General features: G+C 45.3%; 1 protein-coding gene across 1 annotated transcript; it reads left to right on the top strand.

The window, feature by feature from the left end:
* The first annotated feature begins 1,876 nt into the window (after window positions 1-1,876).
* On the top strand, window positions 1,877-11,141 carry SLBP (stem-loop histone mRNA binding protein). Its single transcript, XM_026689964.2, is given in 9 exon segments — window positions 1,877-2,020; window positions 4,813-4,938; window positions 5,255-5,359; window positions 5,735-5,794; window positions 6,087-6,218; window positions 6,887-7,036; window positions 8,535-8,619; window positions 10,367-10,380; window positions 10,382-11,141. Coding segments are annotated over 9 exon segments (759 nt in total). The 5' UTR covers window positions 1,877-1,973; the 3' UTR covers window positions 10,422-11,141.
* The last annotated feature ends 4,450 nt before the right edge of the window (window positions 11,142-15,591 follow it).

Raw genomic sequence — 15,591 nt, 5'->3', positions numbered from 1 at the left:
TCCCCAACCTTTTTTGTACCACGGACCGGTACAAATGATCCACGGCCCGGTACCGGCATCAGCACGCATGACCAAGGCAAGGCGAGCCAAGCGACTGGCCAGCCAGCCATCCCCCGCTTCTCCCCGCCACCTTCAACTCCTCCTTTGTACCTTCTCGCGGTCGATGGGCTTTTCGGGCTCTTTCTTAATCTCCTCCTGAGTAACGCAAGACTCCACCGCCATCGGGACGGCTCTTCATTCGAAGCCGCCCCCCCCCCTTCGATGAAACTAAGGCGTGAGGATTCCTTCAGCACCCAAACGCCGCTTTCCAACCGACGACCGACAAGCTCACCCAGAAGCACTTTCTCAAGCGCCGTCGAAACAAGATGGCGGCGCCCAAGCAAAATAGGCGGACCGGTACAAAATGATCCACGGACCGGTACCGGTCCGGGGCCTGGTGGTTGGGGACCACTGTTGTAGATGACTCCTGTTTTTTTCTTTTTCTGGGGTTGCTGGGCCTTTTGGTATCAGGGATTTTTTGATAAAGTTGAGTGGGTATCCATTTTGTTGGAATGTGTCCTCTATAGATGCTCCATTCCTTTTTCTGCTGGTCTGGGTTCCTGCAGTGGGTTTGGATTCCTCTAAATAAAGTCCTTACGCAGCTTCTCTTTTGGGAGGTTGGGTTAGGATTCTGTCTGCTTGGGGCAGGGAGACTGGGGCTGGTTTCTGCTTCCCTTAAGGGTTTTTCCCCCACATTTCTCCTTTAGGGGAAATATTCTATTCTGCCTTTTTAATATTCCCCAAAATGTTTCATTCTCCAGGAGGGTGGGTGGCCTGTTGACTTTCTACAGAAGCAAAAACATCTTCAGCGAAAAAAACAAGAAAGCCCAGTTGCCTTTCGGAGTGGGGGGGAATACCTTTGGGACATCACAGCCTGTAATTTGGGGGAATGTCCTGCAGTGTAGCAGAAAGACACAACTTTTAATGAGATACGAGCAAACAGCTCTTATTTGGGCAACACGTATAGGAACTTCTACAGAAGACCGGAGGGTGACTTTACAGAATGCATGTGCTAGATTTCTGTTTCTAGCTAAAAGCAGGGGAAGCACTGATCCGATAAAGGCAATTTTAAAAACCAGAAGGACTTTTAGAATGTTTTTTTTTAAATACTATCTTCTACATTATCCCTTACCAAGAAGCCTGTTCTCATCTCTGCTGCTGCAGTATCCTATCTACTGATGACTACCGCAGCATCTTGGCCTGCGACCACCCAATTATTATGCAATTATTCTGACAGCCCTGCTTTCTTACAAGCACTAAATATTAGCAAGCTGGCAGAATTCCAAAGCGTGCAGGAATATATTCCCTTCCCAAAGGGCTTTAGGAAACAGCAAAACAAAAATTGCAAAATTGCTCCATAATGAACGAGCAACAGATCCGTCGTCGGGAAGCAGCTTCAGCCGAGGAAAACAAGCGAGCGGGGCCGGGGCCGGGGCCGAAATCCCCTCAAAACCGCCCAGAAAAAAGCGCCCAACGCTGCAATATTTTGTTCCAAAGACCCATCCGGCCTTGCAAACTTTTCCCGCCAAGGCGCCGTTCGCCCAAACAGGCAAAAGAGGGTGGGGGGGCGGCGGGAGAAAGAGGGGGCGTGGCTCCGCGCGTCGGAGCAAACCATGACCACGCCGCTTACAAGGGGGGAGTCTTGTTCTGAAGGTAGAAGGAAAAAAGCTTCCCCGAGGCCCTTTCTACCTCAGAATAGGAACTCGGAAGGAAAGAAAATTTCATCCACGGGCGGCGGCTGGGTATTCCTTCCCGGAGCTCCGAAAGGAAGAAGCGGGGAGAAAAGGCTCCCCTTATAAGGTTCCCCCCCTTTTTTTCCGAGGTGGTAGCGCCCGCTTGGGTTTGCGCGCGCGGCGCTACCTGACGCGCCTCAGTTGCGAGGTCGGCGACAGCGGCGGAAAGGTCGTCGGGACTGTCTCTGCCTTTTTCTCGTCATGTCGTTTCGCCAGCGAAGCCCCTTGGCCGGCCGGACTCGTAGCAGGTGAGAGCCGGGAGGGCCGCCGCGTGGAGCCGCCGACGGCCTGAGGAGCTCTTATAGGCCTTGCCTTCCTCGTCTCCCTCTGCCTTGTGACCCAAATGAGGCGCCTCAGCCCAGCCCAATATTGGCGGGGATGGCCTGAGTCTCCCCTCAGGCCATCCCCGCCAATATTGGGCTGGGCTGAGGCGCCTCATTTGGGTTGAGGCCCCCATGTTGAAGGGCCCCCCCTCACACACACGTCTCGGTCCTCCGGGTAATTTGGGGGAGATTTCCCTTCCTCACACGGTGGTTGTTCGTGGGGGGGGGGGGTCTCGGATGCCAAAAGCTGGACAATCGCCTGCTTTAAATCCAACTATAAAGCCCTGGGTTTTACGTGTGCATGCCCAAACGCGTGTATTCACACAATGCTGCTTAGTCGATACAACGGAGACCCGTCAGGTGAGGTAAAAAAAAACAATAGAAAAACCCCGTCGGATAGATCTGATTCCTCGTCCAAAGGACGGAGGCTGAGGGGGGAAAGAAAAGGCCGGAGGTGGCCTTCTTTGGGAAGGGAAGTGTTTAAAATGGATTTATTTATTTATTATTTATTTTAAGCTGCCTGCCGTTCACAAAAACAAACTCTGAAAGGAAAGGAGGAGGAATTGCTGGTGGGAAATGCGTTTTTACTCTCTTGGCCTCCCACTTCTGCTTTTCCTCCCTCCAAAGTCCTCGTTACAGGAAGTCCTCGGCTTACAGCCGCTTTGCTTAGTGGCCATTTGAAGTTGCAACCGCCCTGAGGACAAAGCAGCTGGGGGAAAGCTGGCTTCATGTTGTCCTGGTCGGTCACGTGATTCACTTAGCGACCGCAACAGAGCTGGATACGAGCAGGGGACGAGTGGCTTGTCAACTGTCTCACTCAGCGACCAAAATTCCAGTCCCAGAGGTCCTCCTCTAAGTGGAGGACCAGCTATAGCAGGATGGAGCTCTTTTGCTCCCACCCCTGTGCCCTACAACAGGGGTCTCCAAACTTGACAGCTTTAAGACTTGTGGACTTCAACTCCCAGAATTCCTTCTCCAGTCATGTTAGCTCAGGAATTCTGGGAGTTGAAGTCCACAAGTCTTAAACTTGCCAAGTTTGGAGACCCTTGGGCTAGTTGGATGAAAGGAAGGGAGAGGGAGGAATAGATGATTGAAAGGATGGATGGATGGATAGAGATGGATGATATAGATTATATAAAAATCTAGAGACAGAACTAGATAGAGAGATAAATAGAGAGACAGAGAGTGTATGGCTGGCTGGCTAGCTGGATGATAGACAGACAGAGGATGAGTGACATAGATCATATAAATATCTAGACCAGGGGTCCCCAAACTTGGAAGCTTTAAGACTTTGTGGACTTCCAACTCCCAGAATTCCTTCTCCCGTCATGTTAGCTCAGGGATTCTGGGAGTGGAAATCCACAAGTCTTAAAGCTCAAGTTTGGGGACCCTTGGTGAGGGTCTCCTGCTTGGGGTGGGGGGGTTGGACTAGATGATCTACAATGTCCCTTCCAACTCTGTTAATCTATTATCTTCAAATCTATGCAGCTGATAGAAACCTTACCTCCATGATGGTGAACCTATGGTACGCGAGCGCCAAGCAAACTTGCCTGCGCAAATGTGCGCCTCCCGGCTGATTTTCAGCCCGTTTGAGACCTTTTTTGGCCTGCCAGAGGCTTGAGAGAAAACTTTGCAGGCCAAAAAATAGGCCCGTTTCGTCATTTCCGGTATTTCCGGAAATACAGGAAGTGGTGAAACAGGCCCACTTTTCGGGCTGCAGAGGCTTCCCTCAAGCCTCTGGCAGGCCAAAAAAGGCCTCAAACGGGCTGAAAATAAGCTGGGAGGTGCAGTGCAGGTAAGGGGGTGGGGTGGGGAATCATGCGTGCATGGGCAGGGGGGCTGTGTGCATTGCCTTCTGGGTGTTGGCACGGGAGCGCACACACAATTTTTGGCACAGGAGCCCAAAAAGGTTAGCCACCACTGCCTTAACTGATTTGTGATGCCCCCAATCCCAACCTCTATCCTGCCTAAATAACAACCACAGAGTTGGAAGGAACCTCAATATCTTGGAAACCTCCAGTTACCTTTGTCTGAACTTTCCAGCAAACCTCTGACTTCTCTCTATGATACTATATCAAACAGATTTGACAGATCTCGAGTCTGTCTTAAGAGAGAGGAAGCATCAGAATGGGATTTATAGAGATTCTCGGTCACCCAGCTCATGGTTGTCCCAAAGGATCCTTGCCCTACAGGCAGTCCTCGACTTAACAACAGCTCATTGAGTGACCATTCAAAGTTGGAACAGCTCTGAAGATAGTGGCTTACGACCATATTTCCACATTTAAGACCCTTGCAGCATCTTCATGCTCCCACAATATATATTCGGAGGCCTGGCTTTATATTTATGACGGTTGCAGCATCCCAGGGTCACGTGATCCTCTTTTGCAACCTTCTGGTCAATGGGGAAGCCAGATTCACTTAACCGTGTTACTAGTTTAACTGCAGGGATTCACTTAACAAAGGTGGCAAGAAAAGTGGTAAAATGGGGCAAAACTCACTGAGTAAATGTCTCCCTTAGCAACTTAAAAGCCTGGGCTCAGTTGTGGTCGTTAAGTCGAGGATTGCCTGCGTTCAAGAGCTAGGAACAATTCAAAATGGGCGATTCCCAGGCCAGCTTGACCTGTGTAGCTTCTGAAACTTTGCTTCTAATTAGGAAGACCAATGAGTTGTTACTTCTTTTCCCTGAGTGTTTCTTCTTTTTCACTGCCCCTTGGCAGATCAACCTCTTCGTGGAGTCAAGGCAGGAAGCGCGATGCAGACGGAAAGCACAGGAATACACAGGAGCCCAGCGGCCCAACCATTGATTACGATGCGTGCAGTCTGGCAGATGGCAGATCGGAGAGGTAGGTGTACAGAAATAGTTCTTCACTCTTAAGCACAGTACTTAAGGCAGAGGTGGCCGTAAAATGTTCAGTTCCTGGTATAATATGTTAGCGCTGTACTCAGTATTTTTAAGTAGGATATCAGTGGTATCCCAAACATGATAAGCACCGTTCTGCATAGAGTAACTCAAAAGCACTTTGTGATACAGGAGGGTTCAGTAATACATTGTGCCTGTGTGGCTTAACCTGCGATGCAGTTGAGATGGGGTACGCTCTGCTGTGTGTTTTAAATATTCAAAGCTGCTACTTTGTTTTTCCTGCAACTCGGTGTTCACAGTTTCACAACCCCAGAGGGTCACAAGCCCCTTTCGAGGTGTTCAGACTGGGGGAGTGCAGTTGAAGAAGATGAAATGAGGACTAACGTCATCAGAGAAATGGCAAGGTACAGCAGATCTGCAATTCCTTTAAATTCCATTTCTCTTACCTGAGGTCAAAAACCACCAACCTTTATTTATTTGAGATCTAGTAAGGGAGGGAGGGTATTGCCCCTTTTCACGGGGCACACACTTTTGCACTCAGAATAGAAAACAATTTTATGCTGTAAGACTAAGTTGGAGAATGTGCTATAAAAAAACCTAGCTCTGGTGCATAAATCCAGTAGGTCAGAAAAATCTGGGTAATAAAGAGTTACCATCTAACGTGAGAATGTTTTTAAGTGTTACATTTGTTAAATAATAAAATGCCAACAAGGGTGTAGCAGAACAGCACTGTAGCAATACATGCACTGGAAATAACTTAATTAAAAAATGTTTTACAGATACAAAAGAAAGCTTCTAATAAATGAGCTTGGAAGAGAAAGGAAGACCTCTACTGGAAGGTAAAAAAAATATCATTGTTCATAGCAAATCTACCAGGGATGATCTGTGAAATGGAGGCTGATGAGGATGAATAATTGAAGCATGGCTATATTAAAAAGTGAGTGGGAATGAGAAGTTATGACGGAAATGAAGAAAAGGGGAGACATTTCCCATGATAAGGGCAGAATAGCACTAAAAGTATTCCCCCCCCCCTCCAAAATAAATAAATAAATAAATAAATCTCGGCTTGTGTCTGAGAATGCAAAGCCATGAAACGGGAATAATTGAAAAATAAAACTTCTATTTTTCCAGTTCGGATTCAAAGGAATCTACAGTAGCCGTGGAACTGGAGACTGACGAGGCTGTTCTAATGAGGAGACAAAAACAAATAAATTATGGGAAGAATACATTGGCATATGACAGATACATTCAAGAGGTTCCTAGGTAAGTGGAGATACCTTTTCAGTACAAAGTATAATTTGTAAGTATTGGGGCAAACTTAAGGTTTTGGTGTAAAGAAAATGAATTTTTCCTCCCAAGATGTACCCATACTTTTTTTGGCCTCATAAATCACCGGAATCTTTTATAGCATTATAGATGAGCCAGCATCTTGAATCAGATACATAAATTATACTTCTAAGAAAGAAACATATCCTTGCTTGTGATGGGGGAAGGGAAGCAACAGGGAAAACCATAAAATGAGAGGTCGGAAAATTATCCCTGGAAAGTTGGCCATAATGTCATACTGATTTCTGGCTCACCCACTTTGTACTAAGTTGCTACTATAATTTCTCATTTCTGTTCTCACGAATGGCTACGTTGAAGGCTGTGGCAGAATATTCTGAGAAGCTGAAGGTCTCTGATGCCAAATTTGCACTAAATTATTCCTCTGTGTAAATATTGAAACAAATGTAAACTGCAGTAGGGCGTTGCTGAGAGGGAGGGTGGCGTAGGCTCGTTGGAAGACCAGCGGTCCTATTTCTGAACAACCTTGCAAATGGAAGGCCTCTTTTATTTGCTCTGGAAAAATTTATTTATCCAGAAACTGCTACAGGGCTAAGTTGCTGAAGGTTGATAGTATGCTAAAAGTAGCCGAACTGTTTCTCTCCCAGGTGTCTACGGGTTCCAGGGGTCCATCCAAGGACTCCAAATAAATTTAAAAAGTACAGCCGGAGATCTTGGGATCAACAGATCAGGCTTTGGAAAGTTGCGTTGCATTTTTGGGACCCTCCCCACGAAGGAGGCTCCGATGCCCAAGGACTGTAAGTAGCAGCAGTGTCTCTTAAGGCGCACAAATAGAATAGAAGAATAGAATACTTTATTGGCCAAGTGTGATTGCACACACAAGGAATTTGTCTTGGTGCAAATACTCTCAGTATACATAAAGAAAAGATACATTCGTTAAGAATCAAAACATACAACACTTAATGATAATCATAGGGTACAATCACCAATCAAATCATACTAGGAAACAGTCCATATAAATCGTAAGGATACAAGCGACAAAGTTACAGTCCTACAATCACAAGTGGGAGGGGATGGGTGATAAGGAGGGATGAGAAGATTAACAGTAATAGTAGTGTATGCTTTGTAAATAGTTGAACAGTATTGAGGGAATTCTTTGTTTAGCAGAGTGATGGCTTTTGGGAAAAAAACCTCCTTGTGTCTAGTTGTTCTGGTGTGGTTAAGCCTTTAAATGTTGAGGGTTATTTTTATTCAGGAATCATTCAGCAGCAGCAAGTTTCTGAAATTTATCAGGCTTGTTTCTTACAAAGCAAAGTTTAGCTTAAGGGCTGCATAATTCATTTTTGTGGAATTGGGTTCAATGGCCATAGTTACAGGTAGGCCTCACTTAATGACTGTCTCATTTAGCAATCATTCAGTTACAAGAGTGCTGAAAAAGTAACTTTATGGCTGGTCTTTTGACTTTGTCCCTGTGTGTGTGTGTGTGTGTGTGTGTGTGTTCGTTCAACAGTTGGGCCCTTTGCAGCCAGCAGGCATTTGTGATAGTTGCAGCATCACAAGGTCACGTGAATGCTGTTTGCCCACTTTTTTGTGATAAGTGGAGTCAGTAGAGAAACTGGCAGTGAAAGGGCAACTCTTGGTCACGTGATTTCTCGCTTAAGGACAGCATTTGTTTAACAGCCATATTCCTGGGGTGCTTTGCTCACTGGTCACGTGGCTTAGCAAGACTGCTGCTAGTCTCCATAGTTATGTGAGGACTACATGTAGCTTTCTACAAAATACACGGAGCTCTAATGCTAAGTATGTTGATGCAAGGATTATTAACTGTTGCTTATCCTTTTTTTAAACTTCTTTAAAAAACTAGACAATTTAACATGATGTACTAGCAGGTTATCAGAATTGTATGCCACCTCCAGAACGTAGTTGGTGCAGGAGAGCACGTGCAGTTATTTTAAAACAGAATTATTTTTCTGAAGGTTTTATTTATATTGCTATCTACTTATCTAAATACAAATGGATCTTTACATTAATAAAAATAGAAAAAATTCACCAATTAAAAAGTTTTCTGAATTATTTAAATGTAATGCTAGAAATCATTAGAAAATACATGTGATTTATACCTTCAATTCCTATTTGCCTAATTTTCCCTGCAAATATTGAGGTCACTGGGTGAATCGGGAGGCAGGTTTTGGGTCTAAAGATTTGGGTCTAAATGGGTTAAGCTGAATTGTCTCCTTTATCCCAACGTTAGAAACACGTTTTCTAATTTGCTAATTCCGTGTTTTAATTTTGCAGTAGCCCTGTTGATCTTAGTGATATGGAAACAGAATCTGTAGGAAGTAATTCCTTGGTGCTACAGGGAAGTTCCCAAGAAAACAATGTAAGTAATTTGAAGCTTGGTTTAAGTTGTAATATTGTATCAGTTGGCATAGATTGGTAATTGTGTAGCGTCTGTAGGAGAATCCTTGGCCATCCTAAAAATTCCCCCCTTCCTTTATCCTTTCCCTCTACTATCTGTCTCTTTTCTCGCCCTAATTTGATTTCCTCCCTTTTTGCTTCATTTCCCAACCATCTTGCACGCTGCCTTTTTTCCTTCCTTTATGCTTTCTGCCATTAGCACAGTCACTGCTTTAATTAAGGGCAGGCATGGTATTCTTCCGATTAAAATCGAATTCCGATTTTTTGGGAATCCCCCTTTCCCCCCCCCTTCTTCTCCTCCTTCCCTTCCCCCCGGAGGCCCCGAGTCAGGAGTTGCTGGTGCGGCTCCAGTCCGCGTTGCCTCAGGAAGGAAAGGCAAAAGGAAGAGCCGCGGCGGCGCTTGCAACGGCAGCAGCGGCTCCTGGTTTTGCCTTTCCTTCCCGAGGCAATGCGGGACTGGAGCCGCGTGAGCTGCGCGCCGGCGGTAGCAACTCCTGACAGCCCCAGACGGATACCTGAGCGGAGCCCGGGCGGTGTGAGCGGAGGCCGCTGAGCGGCAGGAAAAGGGAGCTGGGCCAGCCACGGGCCAGCCTCCGTGCAACACGCCGCCGCCTGGCCCTGGCGAGGGAAAGCAGCGGGCGCTCCCCGGGCGCGCGGCGGGGGGTCTCTTTTGGCCGGCCCCGATTTTTTTTCCAGAGCGGAATATCATGCCTGATCAAGGGAGACTTAACCAAGTGGGCGTCTGTTGCGAAAGCTGTACTGAATGTGCTACAGTGACACCCCTTCAGCCAGTGGAGTAATCCTGACTAATGTATGTCATTGCAGCTGTCAGAGTAAAGTTTCAAATATTTTCACCAGGATGAGGCTGTAAGTTTTTGGTGGGAAATGAACGGGAGGGGAGGTTACACCTCCTGAGCAAAGGGATAGGACACGAATGAGTCCGGGGTGTGAATAGAAAGAAAAGTCAGGGGTGAGTAGGCAGGCAAAGGCCCACCTGGGTGTTTGTTGCGTACAGTTTTATTGAGAATAATCGTGATTTCTTGAGATTGTTCACTACAGGTAGTCCTTGAGTTATGACTGCAATTGAACCTGGCCATTGCAGTTGTGGGTTGGGACGGTCGTAAAACAGGTCAGCATGGGACCAGACCTAATTTTACCTCCTTTTCTGTGGTGGTAGTGAAAGCAAGTGCCCTGGTTGTTAAGCAAACTGCATGGCTGTTAAACAGGCTCATCGTTCGCTATGGGGTGGTTTTTGCTGAAAAAGGGTAAACCTTGGCTTCTGGCAAAACCATAAACCATGGTCAGGTGACTGCAGGACACTGCAAACAGCCATAAATGTGAGCCAGTTGCCAAGCACCCGAAATGGGGCCACGTGGCCACGATAGGGGTGGTGGTGGATGTCAGAACTTTGAAACCTGGGGGGGTAAGTCCCCTTTGGGGGTTCTGCTGTATATTTGAATGGTCATAAGTTGAGGACTACCTGTACTTCTGAGTATTGAGAACTATATCATCAAATTTTCATGGGTCTGGGATGGTATAAGGGCTCCTACCATGGACAAGGGAGTTGGACTAGAAGACCTCCAAAGTCCCCATCGGCCCTAGGATTCTATGCTTTTTGATGTGGTGCCCAATAAAGACAACCTATTTCTTACGTAAAATTAACCCATATGACGTTCCTGGTGTGTTGATTTGGCCGCCTTTTGTTCTAGGTGAATTGCACAGGCCCCGGCCAAAGCGAGGATTGAGCATCGCCTTGATGACTAAGTCCAGCTCGAGGCACCTTCCGGTATGAAGCTTGTGTCACCCGTAGAATCGAGTGTCCTGCTGCAGGCTCCGTTTTCAGGAAGGGGCAACCCCAGTAGATTCAGACAGAAATAAGAAATTCTCCTGCGTTGCCATCCAGAGATGAAAAATCAGTGTTTCTCTTGACCTTTTTTGAATGCCTAAAAACGGAGTCCTAGCTAATTGTGTGACTGCCTAATTTATATGCCTGCATAGGAAGCAGGTTGCTTTGAAAGCGCTTGGCCTGCAGTTAAGAAAAACCCGCACGGGCAACGGTGCCACAGCTTTAGCAGTTATTAAAAAAAAATGACATTGTAGTAAGGAAATAGTTTTAGCACTTGGCTGATGTCTTAACCATGACACAAGTCTAGGTAGGCAGGAAGAGGTGGCTCTGCACTCTGTCCTCTAATTTTTAAAAGTGAGAATTGATGCTTTTTGAATGGATGTTTCTTTTAGAATCCCCAAACAATTGGCAATAACCTTTTCCCGGGATTAGCAGGCCTCTTAGCGGGGGAAATAAAGGCCCTCTCTTGGGTGGCACACCTCGCTGAGTTTTAAACCGATAAAACTTGTAAATAGTTTTCTGCAGGGCTGCGTGAACTTGGAAGGGAGCCTGGGAATGTTATTTTTATTCATTCTTAATATAATTTTTTTTTACTATTTGTTGCTGTTTTTTTGTATGGAATAAAATATAAATAAAGCAAGACCGTCTTCGTATGGCTTGAATAAAAGTCTCTCGTTTTCAAGCATTCTGAAAAGGAGATGCAGATAAAGATCCAGAAAACCCCAACCAGCTGTGCACGTGGTTAATTGTGGTTATAAGTGGAGGACCAACTACCAGAGATTGAATCTATTTTAATTTCTTAAAAAGCCATTTTGAAATTGCAGCTGTGTTCGCATAGTTTGGGTTATTCCGCTGAATTTAATCAGATGGGCTCATTTCTGAGTGAAAGGATGAATGTGAATGGATTGCAAAATGAATGCCTTTGGTGCAAACTTTTTGGAATACCTGGCTCAAAGTGTATCTTGCTTTGGGATCTGCAGACCCCAAAACAACTTTTAAGTCTATCCCTGCAAGACTGAACTGCACAAGTTCCAACTCAGAAATGGATTTTACTTTCCAAGAACTAACGGAGTAGACGTGGCTGGTCTTGGGAGGTGTGGCCGCAAAAAAAAATCCCTTTTCCTGGTCATTGTTGGCCTCTTTTGCTACAGTTGAACAATTACTGATTGGATTTCTGCTTTCTGAAGTCAATAGTCCATTCACCCTTCAAGAAATGCCCTTTGATTATGTAGAGCTGGAGCATTTGTGCTTCAGAGCATTATTGCTCTTAAATAAACAGGCACACCAAAAACAACATGGGAAATACCAATGTTTAATTGGGTCAAATGGCATGTGTTTATTTTTTTATACCGCCTCAGGAGACTGTCTCTTCATAGGCCTTCCTGACAAAATGCCAGCTAAAATTGTTTATGCACACACACACACAGAAAAAGTCTCATTTTGGTTGCATAGAACTAATTTATAAGAAGGGGGGTGTAAGAAAACGTTTAGTTCAAAGCTAATTTGGATCAAAGTCTCCTGCTTGGCTGCCTTACAACTTGTGTAGATGCTATGTAGTTGTTCAACTAGAAGCCTACATCTCATATTTTCAGCCACTCTACCTTTTGACCTCCTGGACTGTATGAAAAGCTTAATTGAGAGGACCCCAGCAAAACAACCTCAAACCACAATCGGCTTTTGTTTAGCCATATCCTGTATTTAGCTTCCTTTCTCATGTTACCTTAACTCCCTGGGCTTAATTCATGTTTGGCTAATGGCCTTTGCATTCTCTCCCCAAGCCCAGCTCAGTGGTTCTTCACGTGCATCTACAGGGAAATTGGGTGTGTGTGTGTGTGCCTTTTTTTTCTTTATATATGTTTGAACCATTTCGCCTTGTGATTGACTCCAGTGTCAGCTAGCTGAAACAAAGTCCTTTTTCTCATTCAGACAACAACGGTGATAAGTAATCCACTAGTAATATTGAAACAAGGTGTTTGAAAAAAATAAATTCCCCAAGGCTGTTACTTAGTCCACAACAGAGCTGGCGTTGTGGAGGTGGAGGTACAGGTGGTAGTCCGTGACATAACAAGCACAATTGTGGCCTGAATTGCTGTTCCTAAGCAAGACAGTTGTTAAAATGAGCTTTGCCCCGTTTTATGCCCTTCCCTGCCACAGTTGTTCAATGAATCACTGCAGTTGTTAAATTTGTTAAGTGAATATGGCTTCATCATTGACTATTAAGGTTGCAAAGGTGATGACCCCGAGACATTGCATCATAAATCCATGCCAATTTTGATCATGCGACTGGGGGTGTTGCAACAGTCCTAAGGGTTAAAAAAACGCATAAGTCACTTTTTTCAGTGCCCCTGTAACTCTGGCACTTTTCTCCTAGCTCAGAGGTCTCCAAACTTGGCAACTTTAAGACTTGTGGACCTCCAACTCCCAGATTTCTCCCCCCAGCTGAAGCTCCGTTCCACAGTCTGCACCCGTTTTGAGTATTAATTGATTTGGGGTCCGGTGTCTGTAAGGCCACGTTGTGAAAGTGATTCCCATAAAATTGGTTTATGCTTTTGACGCTCAGTACGTAGTATGAAATCTTCCCTGCTCCTTCCATTTTTTTTTTAAAAAAAATACCCCGAAAATATTTATCTGGACACGCAAAATGAGTTGGAACAAGATAGAGCAGTGATGGATGAGCCGATGCTCCCTTTGCTAACTTTTATCATTCCTTCTTGTCAGTTATGGAAATGATTTTCAGAAATGGAAAGCTGTGAAAAAATGCAAAATAGTAAAAGGGGGCTAGAAGGAAGAGGAACATTGGATTCCACTTTTCTAATGTTATCCGACTTAGCCTTACCCGCCCAGTGAGATGAAGAGGAGAGTCTAAAGGAGTCCTTTTTGCAGCCCTTATCTAAGAAACAAACGATGGGAGCAGCCTCTCAGCAAGGGAGAACGTTGACTTGTAAACCTGGTGCAGCAGGGAGAACAAGAACAGACAACAGAGGTCTCCAAACTTGGGAACTTTAAGAACTGTGGACTTCAACTCTCAAAACTGGCTGGGGAATTCTGGGAGTTGAAGTCCACAAGTCTTAAAGTTGCCACGTTTGGGGACCCCTGCATTGCAATGTGGCCCAAACATTCATCTTAGCAGTGCGCCAAAAAAAAAAAAAAAAAAGGGGTGCCATCTTTGCAGGACAATGGTTGCTATTATAATCCACCACTAGATGGCGCCAGTGTTCCAGAAATCCAACTCTGTGGCCTACCCTTGGCAGGAGCACCTGGCGCCCAAAAATAATGACAGGTGAAATGGAACTTTCCTCCCCTACTTCCCCCTTCCCTGTGAGCATTTTTTCTTCTTCTTCTGAACAATGTACATGCCTGGATAGTGAAAAGCAGGTCTCGTCTCATGAAGAGAAGGATTAGGAGTGATAATCTTCCTGTAATTGAGGAGCTGTCACAGAGAAAAGGGGGCCAACTTATTCGCCAAAGCCCCTGAGGGCAGGATAAAAAGTAATAGATGGAAACTTATTAAGCAGAGGTCCAACCTGGAATTAAGGGGGGAAAAAAATTCCTGACAGTGGATATTGGAAAGAGTAACAGTGTAAAGAGCACGTGGTTGTTAGAAGCAATGAGTTGAGTATTTCCTTTTATTGTGTAGCAGAGAAGCTAGATAAGGGTGACTAAATAAATCCATGAACATTTTGGGGATACCTTAGCATGGGCTACTATGAGAACTTATTTTCTGCGACTGCTCCAACCACACTGAGGCCGTAAGTAATGCAGCAAGCTTTCTTTTGCTTTCAAATCAATATTTAGAAAGAAATATTATATTCAAAGACCTCAACGTGGGGCTGAATTATGCTCCTTAAAATATGGAGTGTCATACCATCTCATGAAGAGCTTTGGTTCTGTTGACTTGGGATGTGGGAGACAGGATAATCCTATTTCACTGGGAAGGACTCTTGACTTTCAGAAATGGTTCTAGGTTATGATTTTGTTCTTCTACATCTGGACTGAAACCACCAGATGGTATCAAAGATCATAGGAAAAACATATTCAGCTCCTGGTTCATGCCGAGAACGCTTATTTCAGCTTTGAGCTAGCCTTTCACTCTCTTTTCCCTACATCTCTTGCAGAATTGGAAGTCTTTGGAAACAAGGCCTTCAGATGAGATCTAACCAAATTTCATGGAAGCTGTTGCTGAAGGTTATTTACTAGAAAGAGTGCAGAGAAGAGCAACGAAGATAATTAGGGTACTGAAAGCCAAAACACATGAAGAACAGCTGCAGGAACTGGGTATGTCTAGTTTAATGAAAAGGACTGGGGGGGACACGATAGCCGTCTTCCAATATCTCAAGAGCTGCCCCAAAGAAGAGGGGGGGGTCAATCTATTCCCCAAAGCACCTGAAAGGCAGGGCAAGAAGCCATGGATGGAAACAAATCATGCAGAGGACCAACCAAGAAGTAAGAAGAAATTTCCTGACGGAACAATTAATCGTTGGAACAATTTCCTCTAGAAGTTGTGAATTCTCCCAACACTGGAAGTTTTTAAAAGGACGTTGGACAGCCATTTGTCTGAAGTGGTGTAGGGCAGGGGTCCCCAACCACCGGTCCGCGGACCGGTACCGTCCGTGGAACAAGTCCTACTGGGCCGCTGGTTTGCTGGGCGTTGCCATCTTTTTGATGAAAAGTGCTTCGGTGAGCTTTTCCGGGTAGAAAGCCATTTCTACCGGAAAAGCTCACTGAAGCACTGGCGCCGCCATCTTTTTGATGAAAAAGTGCTTCCGGTGAGGTCACCGGAAGCACTTTTTCATCAAAAAGATGGCGGTGCCCAGCTGATGCCGGTACCGGGCCGCGCCATAAGAAAGGTTGGGGATCACTGGTGTAGGGTTTCCTGCCTAGGCAGGGGGTTGGACTAGAAGACCTCCAAGGTCCCTTCCAACTCTGTTATGCTGATTAGGGCACTGGAGGCCTCAACACGTTTTATACAGTAGGTATCAATTTAGGCACTTTCACGCACAAGCAGGCAATCATCTTAAGTCAACATCCTGGGTTTGATTGTTTTAAACTCGGTATCAATAAGTGATCTCCGAAAGGACAATACTAATA

Source organism: Notechis scutatus, chromosome 5, assembly GCF_049901735.1.
Source record: "Notechis scutatus isolate UNSWTSFEM ecotype Mainland chromosome 5, rNotScu1.2, whole genome shotgun sequence".
NCBI lineage: Eukaryota > Metazoa > Chordata > Lepidosauria > Squamata > Elapidae > Notechis > Notechis scutatus.
The sequence above is the reverse complement of the archived record's forward strand: the minus strand, read 5'-3'. Positions and strand labels throughout refer to the sequence as shown.